The sequence below is a fragment of the Neoarius graeffei genome, chromosome 22 (assembly GCF_027579695.1).
Source record: "Neoarius graeffei isolate fNeoGra1 chromosome 22, fNeoGra1.pri, whole genome shotgun sequence".
NCBI classification, from domain to species: domain Eukaryota; kingdom Metazoa; phylum Chordata; class Actinopteri; order Siluriformes; family Ariidae; genus Neoarius; species Neoarius graeffei.
Genome location: NC_083590.1, coordinates 17,570,043 through 17,583,116, shown reverse-complemented (window position 1 = coordinate 17,583,116; position 13,074 = coordinate 17,570,043). Strand labels below are relative to the sequence as shown.

Genomic DNA, 13,074 nt, shown 5'->3' with positions numbered 1-13,074 from the left:
TACTTTTTTTTAAGATTCATGTTTTATTGTTTTCTCATATCAAGGTGTTGTATTGTTGCCACGATGCATTTACAGAAACTAATGACTTGGAAACAACCTACTGAATGCAGTGACTTGCTTGTAAAACCTGTAGAATAAAAAGTGTGTAGAATATGATAGAAAGCCTGTAGAAATTAGGGGATAACAGTTGCATGTAGAATTGAATAATACTGAAGGGCAGCTATTAAACATGTGGAGACCAGTTGGAGAAAAATGTTTACATAATAGCCAACTAATGACACAAACAGCAAATTTCCAAAAATGAAGCACTTAATCAGACAGAATTTTATACTTATAGTTTATTTACAATGTTTACAAATTACACCATTATTACAGGCTCCAATGTCCAATAAACACTGAGGGGTTTTTCCCCTGTGTAAAACCTTCACTGAGTTTAGTTTGAAAATCTTTTTCTTCACATCTCTCCACATTAAATTTGTGTTATTAGTGGAATGTAATGACGCAGACACTGGGCGGATAGAACCATGTGGAGTTTGTAGTAATTCAGAATTATAATTTAAAAACTTTACTGTTATTATGACCTGATAAAAGGTTTTATTCAAGTGGTAAAAACAGACTTTCACAGAGAACTCATTAGAAACACCATTTTTATTTACTTTTATTACATCATAATATAAATTTATTACATGATTAATATTTTGTTTTAATATTCTGAAATCTTGATAAGTTTTAATTTTTTTTGTTCTGTTGACCCTCACAGATTTTGTTCTTTTCCATGCTGTAGCTCTTTGATTTCAGGTCAGACAGGGAGAGACAACACACAGAGTGTAAGGGGAAGAACATGTCCAGTCTGTAAATCACTGGCACCAGGAACAAATAAGGAGCACCTGGCATCACACACACACACACACACACACACACACACACACACACACACACACACACACTATAAGTTTGTGAACTTTTTAGAATTTTCTATATTGCTGCATAAATATGACCTAAAACATCATTAGATTTTTCACACAAGTCCTAAAAGTAGATAAAGAGAACCCAATTAAACAAATGAGACAAAAATATTATACTCGGTCATTTATTTAATGAGGAAAATGATCCAATATTACATGTCTGTGAGTGGCAAAAGTATGTGAACTTTTGCTTTCAGTATCTGGTGTGACCCCCTTGTGCAGCAATAACTGCAACTAAACATTTGTGGTAACTGTTGATCAGTCCTGCACACCGGCTTGGAGGAATTTTAGCCCATTCCTTTGGATAGAACAGCTTCAACTCTGGGACGTTGGTGGGTTTCCTCACATGAACTGCTCACTTCAGGTCCTTCCACAACATTTCGATTGGATTAAGGTCAGGACTTTGACTTGGCCATTCCAAAACATTAACTTTACTCTTCTTAACCATTCTTTAGGAGAACGACTTGTGTGCTTAGGGTCGTTATCTTGCTGCATGACTCACCATCTCTTGAGATTCAGTTCATGGACAGATGTCCTGACATTTTCCTTCAGAATTCACTGGTATAATTCAGAATTCATTGTTCCATCAATGCTGGCAACCCGTCCTGGCCCAGATGCAGCAAAACAGGCCCAAACCATGATACTACCACCACCATGTTTCACAGATGGGATGAGGTTCTTATGCTGGAATGCAGTGTTTTCCTTTCTCCAAACATAACGTTCCTCATTTAAACCAAGAAGTTCTATTTTGGTCTCCTCCATCCACAAAACATTTTTCCAATAGCCTTCTGGCTTGTCCACGTGATATTTACCAAACTGCAGACGAGCAGCAATGTTCTTTTTGGAGAGCAGTGGCTTTCTCCTTGCAACCCTGCCATGCATTCAGTGTTCTCCTGATGGTGGACTCATGAACATTAACATTAGCCAATGTGAGAGAGACCTTCAGTTGCTTAGAAGTTACCCTGGGGTCCTTTGTGACCTCGCCAACTATTACATGCCTTGCTCTTGGAGTCATTTTTGTTGGTCCACCACTCCTGGGGTGGGAAACAATGGTCTTGAATTTCCTCCATTTGTACACAATCTGTCTGCCTGTGGATTGGTGGAGTCCAAACTCTTTAGAGATGGTTTTGTAACCTTTTCCAGCCTGATGAGCATCAACAATGCTTTTTCTGAGGTCCTTAGAAATCTCCTTTGTTCATGCCATGATACACTTCCACAAACATGTGTTGTGAAGATCAGACTTTGATAGATCCCTGTTCTTTAAAGAAAACAGGGTGCCCGCTCACACCTGATTGTCATCATATTGATTGAAAACACCTGACTCTAATTTCACCTTCAAATTAACTCAGAATCCTAGAGGTTCACATACTGTTGCCACTCACAGATATGTAATATTGGATCATTTTCCTCAATAAATAAATGACAAAGTATCACATTTTTGTCTCATTTGTTTAACTGGGTTCATTTTATCTACTTTTAGGACTTGTGGGAAAATCTGATGATGTTTTAGGTCATATTTAGGCAGAAATATAGAAAATTCAAAAGGGTTCACAAACTTTCAAGCACCACTCTATCCCACCTGCCCGAATGCATGTTTCACTTTCTCCGGGCAATCGGGCAGTCCTTAATGTTGAGCCCTGACTCATCATGAGTAGCTCCATAAAACTCCTTCAGCACTGGGCTGTGATCATTTCAGTCGCTCACTAATTAGAGAACAAATCAAATGTCTGATCTGTTCAGATAAATATGACTCTGCCTCGAACTCTGCCTGCTTCATCTAAACCTGACTTTTGAAACTCTTTTCCTTTCTCCTCTTATAAATATTTGAGATCAGACTCTTATTTCCCGATTTGGTGATCAGATTTGATGTTGCGTGTTTATCCCATGTGTCAGTGATGACGTGCGCAGCAGAAAACTCAAATCCAAACAGCTCGAACTGTGAATTACTGTTACAGCATTTCAGTGTGTTTTCGACTCGGAGTTTGTACTTTTGTCATTTATGAAAATGAAATGGTGCAGTGAAAGATTTGAGGACCTGTTTGATCATTTGTGTGAGTTTATTATGTATTATTTTATTTCCGTCAGGATCAGTTGTGAGACAATTGAAGGGAGAAGCGCTAAAGCTCTGGTCTCAGTGCTCAACTCAGAAACCTCCAGTCTGAGAGAACTGCATCTGACTGTGAAGACACTGGATCTGTCTTGGAATAAACTAGAAGACTCAGGAGTGAAGCGTCTCTGTGCTGTACTGGAGAATCCTCACTGTAAAGTGGAGACACTGCAGTAAGATCATCTCTCTGAGAGTCACAATAACTCACTAAAGCAGCAGTTAATAGTTGTATACAGTGTTGTTTATCAATTAAACTTTTCTGTAAAAGTAAAACATGCAGAGCAAATATATTAGTCATGAAGTGATCATTTCTCCTCAAAATCACTTTTACTTTCAAGAAATAATTAAAATGTCTTTACAATTAAATATGTGATCATTAAAAATCCAGTCAAGCAGAGATAAATTCTACAAAACCTGACTCTTCACTTAAACCTTTAAATTATTGACTTTTTGCTGAATCATTTGCACCTCGAGTAAACTTAATGTCAGTAACAGTGGGAATGTTTGAGTCATTATTAATAATAGCTTGTGATTGGTGAAGAGAATAGAGACAGTCCAACATGAGAGACATCATCTTCACAACCACTATTACACCAAGATGAAAATCTGTTGATGAAGTGTGTGTCATTGTGTCTCTGCAGTTTGTGTGGTTGTGGTGTCTCAGATGAAGGCTGTGCTGCTCTGAGTTCAGCTCTGAGATCAAACCCCTCACACCTGAGAGAACTGGGTCTGAATAATAATAACCTGGGAGACTCAGGAGTGAAGCGTCTCTGTGCTGTACTGGAGAATCCTCACTGTAAACTGGAGACACTGGCGTAAGAGCATCTCTCTGAGAGTCACATGACCTGCTCCTCAGTAAGACACATTCTCTAATAGTGAGGCTGAAGCAGAGGTTTTAGGTTCATCATCAATGTCCTGAGGAGGAAGATTGTTTCTTTTCACTGCACACTGATGATTTGTCACAGAGTCTTTGGGTCAGATGGACGTATGTGAGAAGCTGCAGCACAAAACGGGACTTGATCCGACTGCCATGTGTCTGAAATCACTGTGAAATTTACTACAACACTGTAACTAATCACACAAACTGCACCTGAGACACAAACTAACTGCCCTCTGTGTGAGCTGCAGGGTTTAAAGCAGCAGTGACATGGTGGAAACGATCTCAGGAATATAGAGTTTAAAAACTAAACTGAGACATTAATGCCACAGAACTGATGCAGTAAAAAAATAAATGGATAAAAATGGCTTTTAAATAAAGATTAAAAATGAAGAGAAAAGAACTTCCAGGAAACTGAAAGCCACAACAACCATCCTTTTGTTATTTAGAATTTTTCAAATAGAAGAAGAAATAATAATAATAATTTAAAATAGTAAATAATCTTCCAGTCCGGCGGCACGGTGGTGTAGTGCTTAGCGCTGTTGCCTCACAGCAAGAAGGTCCGGGTGCTCCGGAAGGTTCGAGTCCCGTGGCCGGCGAGGGCCTTTCTGTGCGGAGTTTGCATGTTCTCCCCGTGTCCGCGTGGGTTTCCTCCGGGTGCTCCGGTTTCCCCCACAGTCCAAAGACATGCAGGTTAGGTTAACTGGTGACTCTAAATTGACCGTAGGTGTGAATGTGAGTGTGAATGGTTGTCTGTGTCTATGTGTCAGCCCTGTGATGACCTGGCGACTTGTCCAGGGTGTACCCCGCCTTTCGCCCGTAGTCAGCTGGGACAGGGGCGCAGATAGGATTTTTGAACTGGGGGGGACTGAGCTGTCAGCAAATGATTCCATTTTGTGTATATATGTGTGTGTGTGTGTGTATATATATACACACACACACACAGTACCGTTCAAAAGTTTGGGGTCACTTTGAAATGTCCTTATTTTTGAAAGAAAAGCACTGTTCTTTTCAATGAAGATCACTTTAAACCAATCAGAAATACACTCTATAAATTGCTAATGTGGTAAATGACTATTCTAGCTGCAAATGTGTGGTTTTTGGTGCAATATCTCCATAGGTGTATAGAGGCCCATTTCCAGCAACTCTCACTCCAGTGTTCTAATGGTACAATGTGTTTGCTCATTGCCTCAGAAGGCTAATGGATGATTAGAAAACCCTTGTACAATCATGTTAGCACAGCTGAAAACAGTTTAGCTCTTTAGAGAAGCTATAAAACTGACCTTCCTTTGAGCAGATTGAGTTTCTGGAGCATCACATTTGTGGGGTCGATTAAATGCTCAAAATGGCCAGAAAAATGTCTTGACTATATTTTCTATTCATTTTACAACTTATGGTGGGAAATAAAAGTGTGACTTTTCATGGAAAACACAATTGTCTGGGTGACCCCAAACTTTTGAACGGTAGTGTGTATACATGTTATTTCACCTCCCTCACTGCCATCACCAGGAACTACCTGCAGGCTAGGACAATGATAACATTTTAACATAGCCTATGGAAATCCAAAGTTTACACATTATCATCGCGCACAAAAATTGCAAAACTAGTTTTAAAACCGCTAAGTTCCAACTGTTAAACATAGCGAGAGGCTGGGCCAGGCCCGGCGCCATGGGGGGGCGAAAGGGGGCGTCGCCCCCTCGTGGCTACAGCCCCGCCCCCTCAACGGAGACTCAGATCACTTAATTGTTTTCTTATGAAAATATAATGTATTATAGACGTATTAATAATTTTCATTTTCAAATACGAAATATTAAGTGGTTGCGCATTGCACAAAAATACATTTCACATAAATCACTACTAAAACTGGCACGGTAGAACAAATCTGATTGGTTGTTATGATTCTTACGTTGCAATCATAGAATTCAACTGTATTAAGGTAGGATTATTTCAAAAAGCCTGAATTTAATATTAACCCTGTTTTAGACATATGTATCAATCCTAACTACTGGGGACTAGTTATTGTGGGTGTATGTGTAACACAGCCGCGCACACACAGACCTGTGATAAGGACAAGGGTTGTGCGGGCGGGGGTTTTACATGCACACTTACAAGTGCACTGTCTCTGCAATATCCTGTATCAGTCAGTTTACGGGAGTAGTCTTTCCCCCACCGAATTAAACGAATTCAATCACATTATTGTGAATCCATTTTCTTTCTTTGTAGGCTAAGTTTATCTCCGTTTATGTCGGTGTATATGTTCATATATGGTCCGCTTTGTGCGCAAATAGCGTAAGAATGTGTCGTTGACGTCACCCCCCATGCAGCGGGGGTGAAAATTCATCACTTCAGAGTGTTTAGTCCCCTACACGCCTAAACTGGGATCACGGATTAAGTGGTTAGCGTTGACTCAGTGCGAGTCAGGAAGGCTATTACTGGTGCAACCGCGTATTTTTTTTTTTAATTATGATTTTGGCCGCGGCGGCACGGTGGTGTAGTGGTTAGCGCTGTCGCCTCACAGCAAGAAGGTCCGGGTTCGAGCCCCGTGGCCGGCGAGGGCCTTTCTGTGTGGAGTTTGCATGTTCTCCCCGTGTCCGCGTGGGTTTCCTCCGGGTGCTCCGGTTTCCCCCACAGTCCAAAGACATGCAGGTTAGGTTAACTGGTGACTCTAAATTGACCGTAGGTGTGAATGTGAGTGTGAATGGTTGTCTGTGTCTATGTGTCAGCCCTGTGATGACCTGGCGACTTGTCCAGGGTGTACCCCGCCTTTCGCCCGTAGTCAGCTGGGATAGGCTCCAGCTTGCCTGCGACCCTGTAGAAGGATAAAGCGGCTAGAGATAATGAGATGAGATGAGATGAGATTTTGGCCGCCGAGCCAAGTACCTTAGACTTGCATTGACGTTTTGTTTTCATGCCGCGGAGCTATTTGTATGTATTTTAAATGTAAAGGACTTGCCTGTAGGTTTGTGTGTGTTGTTTTATGTTTGGCATCTTTCCGGTTGTACCGCGTGTCTGTGAGAAAATCGGAGGGGAGGGTTAACAGGTGGGCACGGGGGTTGATAAAGCGCAACTGCCCTGGTAATATGCCACATGATTTTCCCGGACTAAAGCAACCTTCGGGGCCGTGGTTTTGTGGTTGGCGCAGTTAATTGTTTGAAACACGTTGTCAGACCGCCATCACTACTACACACTATATGAAAAATATTTGCCCCCTTGCGATTTCTAATTGCCCCCTTAGTAAACTGTTCCTGGCGCCGGGCCTGGGCTGGGCTACGTGTGTGTGTGTGTAAAGTGTAAACCAGTGCATCCTGACTTTCTAACTATGCCTGTGTGTTGTGTGAGCGGCAGTCAGTCAACAACTCTTCGCAAAGTTTCCTTATGAAACAATATGCTCGCTGAAATTATGGCAGGGAACGCCAGATTAAACATTAAAACTGCCTTCTGAGCACTGTATCTACAGGCTGCCACCGAAAGAAGGAGGCTACCAGAAAGGCATCTCTACTCCGTACGATTTTACTTTCACTACGACATTACTTTGAACAGACTATCAAAAAATTGCAAGGTGATATGATAAAGTAAGGCACAGTTTACTTACAGTCGTTTTTTTTTTTAAAAACGATGCAATTGTTTTCTGCCTTTTGGCACCCTTCATCATGCCGTATTGGGGTCCTGAACTAGGAGGCGCTGTCCCCGATATGCCTGTCAAACTTGTAACCATAGCAACCAAGCTCGAGCTCGCAACCTGTGCAGTCTGCGCAGTTGCAGCTATGTCTGTACTGCTGTGCACCTCAATAAACCGAATGGTAATTAGTCTTTTGATTTTTCCGTGAGGTTTGCCTTATGCAAAGAAATAAGACAGCATAGACGTTTTTTCCTCCCTATAAGTGGGGGGGACCGAAGGAGGTGAATTTAAATCTGGGTGGGACAAATCCCCCCCCATCCCCCCCTCTATCTGCGCCCGTGAGCTGGGATAGGCTCCAGCTTGCCTGCGACCCTGTAGAACAGGATAAAAGCAGCTAGAGATAATGAGATGAGAGATAATCTTTCAGTCCATCTCTGTCAATGGTGATTGCTTAAGATGGCACTGGAAGCCCGGCTTCCCCTCACATTTCATTAAAATGCAGCAGTGAAACGTTTCCCAAAGTGTCTCTTTTATCTATCAGTCTTGGTGTCGTTGAATATTTTAGTGACTCAGATTGATGGAGTATCTCACTGCAATATCGCGCTGTTTGTTCATTAAACTCACACTGTTTCGTGGTGAACAGTGCGGCCTGTGTGAAAAGCCCCTGACACAGAGCTAACAGACCCCCACTGAAGCCTCTGCATCTATTAGTGTCTGTTAGGTGTTTGTGTACTCGCTATTTTAATGAGCAGAAAGATGAAAGCTCATTGGACAAGAGGATTTAACATCATTTTGAGCCCCTCCCAGACACACGGCTTCACTGGGAGGGAATGGAGTGTGGGCCAGTGTGTTTTACACAGAAGAAAAAAAAACATCTCAACATGAGAGAGAGAGAGAGAGAGAGAGAGAGAGAGAGAGTTGTAATGAAGAATAGACGTTTTCTCTTCTGAAATTAAAATTATTTCACATACTTGGAAAAATTCACCAATTTTAAGACCTACACAATGTTTCTTCATAAATAACAGGGGATTTTAAAAAAAATAATTTCACTCCTTGTGTTTGCAAAAAAGTTTTTGAAGACTTTGACATTACCTGGTTTTCTTTAATAATAAAACATGGTCTAATCTTCATCCCAGTCAGAATCGTAGACAAACATATTCTGTCTAAAGAAAACAGTCACACTTGTTCTTGTCAGTCCTGAATAAACCATTTAAAGTGCACATCTTGGGTATATTTAGGAGCAAGATCAATGTAATTCTCTAATTTTATATTAAACTTTGGTCAAATATCTGTCACATTTTGTGCAATTTTTTTTACCTTGCGCAATACCGGAAAAATTCAGTTGAAATCAAGCCATTTATGGCAAATTTGTCCGCCTCTTAAAATACTTGGCATTTGGATTTCCCGGTAAACACTGATTTTCATGATGTCACGTGTGGGACGCCTCCTTCTGAATCCCATGTCAGCGTTGGTTTGTTTATGAGAATACGACCTGGTGGTTTTCTGCAAATTTCTTCAACGTTATCTGATCTCATCTCATTATCTCTAGCCGCTTTATCCTGTTCTACAGGGTCGCAGGCAAGCTGGAGCCTATCCCAGCTGACTATCGGCGAAAGGCGGGGTACACCCTGGACAAGTCGCCAGGTCATCACAGGGCTGACACATAGACACAGACAACCATTCACACTCACATTCACACCTACGGTCAATTTAGAGTCACCAGTTAACCTAACCTGCATGTCTTTGGACTGTGGGGGAAACCGGAGCACCCAGAGGAAACCCACGTGGACACGGGGAGAACATGCAAACTCCACACAGAAAGGCCCTCGCTGGCCACGGGGCTCGAACCCGGACCTTCTTGCAGTGAGGCGACAGCGCTAACCACTACACCACCGTGCCGCCCTCAACGTTATCACGTAATTATTAAAATGTTTAACGGATGTATCATATAGGACAGTGTAGTGACACCAATCTTGATGGGATTAGTACTCATCATTTTCCAAAAGACCAGACAATGAGAGAGAAATGGGAGCGCTTCGCGCGAGGCACCCGGAAAAAGCCAAGGACCAAGCAGAGCCGAGAAAAAGACCAAAAAAAATCGGCAATTCACAAGTTGACTGTTGCCAGGATAAGAAATAAGAGAGACTATACTCTAAATTAGGTGTTCCTGTGTTTGTGTGGTACACGGATAATGTTATTTATCGACACACACAAAAGTAAACAACACGAAAGCGCTGGGCGATAATACACTTACTTCACATGTACCAAGGGACATGCATGTCAGGGCTTGAGATCTTGGGACCTGTCAAACACATTAAATGTATATACAACACTGCTTTGCCGATTCCACGTGTGTAGCTTATGACATCTTTCTCCTACAGTAGCCAGTACTCTTCTAAATGAAGAAATATATAAATATATAATAGTAATTAGAAAAAACTTTGATTTATGTAACAATAGATAGATGAGCATTGATACATGAATCCATGGGTTTAGAAGCTGAAGCTTTTAACTATCATCATTTCAATGCAAAATCGCTAGCTGCTAAACTTGGTCTACACAGACTGTGTACTGAACCTATGCAGGGTCTCTCTGCCTGCTGGTGGATCCACACGTGACATCACGAATCTGGATCAATATGGCTCCAGACTCCCTTGGGATTTTTCCAGACGTGTTTTATTTTATTTTTTTCTACTGTAGACAGATGGCCTTGTGCAAAATTACCCTTCAGGATGAGTGTGTAAAGGGACATACTTTCATATAAAAAAACACTAAATTGGTCCAGGATATGCCCTTTAAAAATTCACACTCTGGGGTTTAAAAAGTGTGTGAACCTCTGAGCGAACGACTTCTCCAAGAGCTCATTAGAAAGCAAAGCAAAAACATCAAAGCAAATCTTGATGTTCATAAACTGAGGCAGTGAAGTGTGTGTCATTGTGTCTCTGCAGGTTGGAGTGGTGTGGTGTCTCAGATGAAGGCTGTGCTGCTCTCGCTTCAGCTCTGAGATCAAACCCCTCACACCTGAGAGAACTGAGTGTGTATGGGAATGAAATAGGAGACTCAGGAAAGGAGCTGCTCTCTGCTCTTAAGGATGATGAACATTACAAACTACAGGAACTCTGGTAAGTAATAACCTTTTTAGGTGAATGTTAGGGGGGAAAAGAATAATAATTTAACCTCATTATCATTTTTCTTTAATTTCAATAAATGTCACATGACCAGGTCATGAAATTAAACCAGTTTTAGAAATTTTCACTGTGTTCTATTTAATCCGTCTTCTTCCTCACAGTTGTCTTTAAGGCTGTTTGTTGTTCAGTAAAATTGATTTAAAATTCATCTGAAAGCAGAAGATGGAGTCAGTCAGAGTCTCCAAAATGTCCCGTCTGCGTGCATGAGTGATTGTAAATGAACACCTCATCTCCTTGTGACACCCTGCTGTCTCTGACTTCATCCTGCTGCTTTTGTCTGAATAAGATGATCTCGGCTTTTCCCTGTTTCTGATCAGCAGCACACTTTCTTCTCAACTCTCCTCAAAACTCAGTAAAATGATCATCTTTAATGCCACACTGCCACAAATGTGATTTAAGGAGCCACTTTACTCACTCTGACACTCCTTCCTGCTCTCCACCTCCACACCGTGTCTTCTGTCGTTCCTGTAAAATTCACCTCGGCTTCTTCTTAAAGTCTGCACTTAAATCTACATGTAGAACAAGAGATCAAACCCACCGCAGTGTTAGTTACTGTTTAAAAAGCTCCAAAGCCTGTGATTGGATAAGAGCACTGATGTGATGGGAAACATCTGCTCACTTTCCTGTTAGATCTTGTGGAAGTTCTCGTTTGTTGGAGCTCAATGTTAGAACACAGATATTATATAAGACTGAATAAATGTTGAATTAAATTAGAAACAGGAGATAATAATGTTTCTCTTGGAGCAGAGATGATTACATGCTGTTGGTCATGAAGTACCACAGTCCAGTGTGTGGGGATTAATCCAGATGTTTTTCTTTGTTTCAGTTGGCGGTGAACGTGTGTGTGTGTGTGTGTGTGTGTGTGTCCGTGATGAAGACTCTGGTGTTCCTGCATTTCCATGTTGGGGAACAGACAACATATTCATAAACACGTCAGTCATTTAGTTCTAACAAATGAAAGGGACTCGGAGACGTGGTCAGTGTGTGTTCATGGTGCACAGTGAATCAGACTGCACACAATTCTACACTGAATGTGGAACAACTTGTGATCTGCATGAACTGTCTGGACCTCAGTCCCTTAAAAACCCTGAAAGAGCACGTGAAAAAGCACAGGGACTCGAGCTGAACCCAGTCAGTGGAAGAGGGAGCTGAAATGGACAGGAACAGTTTCAGAACATTGGTGGGATTCTCACCTGACAGGATCGCCATTTGGGGAGTTAATCTGAGGAAGCCCCGAGGAGACTCACTACAAGGCACATTTATCACTTTGTCTTTTGATTGGTATTTAATATACACTCACTGAGCACTTTATTAGGAACACCTGGATGGAACCGCCTTGTTGATGAGATGAGTCACCGGAGAACGGCCAGACTGGTTTGAGCTGACAGAAAGGCTACAGTAACTCAAATAACCACTCTGTACAATTGTGGTGAGCAGAAAAGCATCTCAAAATGCACAACACACTGAACACTGAGGTGGATGACCACGTCGGGTTCCACTTCTGTCAGCCAAGTACAGAAAGCTGAGGCTGCAGTGGCACAGGATCTCCACAACTGGACAGGTGAAGAGTGAAAAAACGTAGCCTGGTCTGATGAACCTCGATTTCTGCTGAGGCTCACAGATGGTGGGGTCAGAATTTGGCACCAACAGCATGAATTAGTGTTCCTAATAATGTGCTCTGTGACTGTAGATTAGATCTTTTTGTTACAGGATCAGACCAAAGCTGTTCATTTTTGTTCGCCTCTTAATTTTTTTCTCTAGATTTTGAAGTATTAAATATATAAATACAGTGTGATTATTTTTCTGTTGTATAAAATTAGTTTCTGTATTTAAACTGAATTTTTTTTCGCAAAAAAAGCCAACGGTTATTGGAAATAAATTTATTCGTAGCACTTGGGTGTTAGTACTCAGACGAAAAAATGGATTTCCATCAAAGTCAAATCATGAAATTTTCAGCATCTGTGTAATTTCTGATTTACTGTAAGTGTAAATACTTTGTCGCTTGTCTTGTTCTGTAGTGGTTTGTGTTTGTCACTATTACTCAGCAATACTAAGGTTTTTAATGCGTCTTCATATAAATTCTGATTGGTTCCAAAGTCAGACTAAACATGTGTCTCAACGCTGGATTCAATCATGTAACTTTGGATAGATTTTCCTAAAAATATGCCATAGTATTTAGAAATTGGTGTAAAAAAGAGAGAATTAAACAGTTGGACCAGGGCATTAAAAATAAATGGTGGGACAAATGGCTAAAAGAAGTTGATAAATACAGTGGGGCAAAAAAGTATTTAGTCAGCCACCAATTGTGCAAGTTCTCT

At 41.2% G+C, this 13,074-nt stretch overlaps 1 protein-coding gene across 4 annotated transcripts in view; it reads left to right on the top strand.

The window, feature by feature from the left end:
* The window catches only part of LOC132870685 (NLR family CARD domain-containing protein 3-like), a 28,056-nt gene extending 15,193 nt beyond the window's left edge, over positions 1-12,863 (top strand). For 2 of the 4 annotated variants that reach the window (XM_060904464.1, XM_060904463.1), the window contains 4 exons: positions 3,051-3,245; positions 3,714-3,887; positions 10,517-10,690; positions 11,583-12,863. In XM_060904464.1, the coding sequence (XP_060760447.1) occupies positions 3,051-3,245; positions 3,714-3,887; positions 10,517-10,690; positions 11,583-11,592 (553 nt within the window). In that variant the 3' untranslated portion in view covers positions 11,593-12,863. Of the gene's footprint in view, positions 1-784; positions 828-3,050; positions 3,246-3,713; positions 3,888-10,516; positions 10,691-11,582 lie in introns of those variants that run through there. The other 2 variants (XM_060904465.1, XM_060904466.1) reach the window with 2 other exon arrangements.
* The last annotated feature ends 211 nt before the right edge of the window (positions 12,864-13,074 follow it).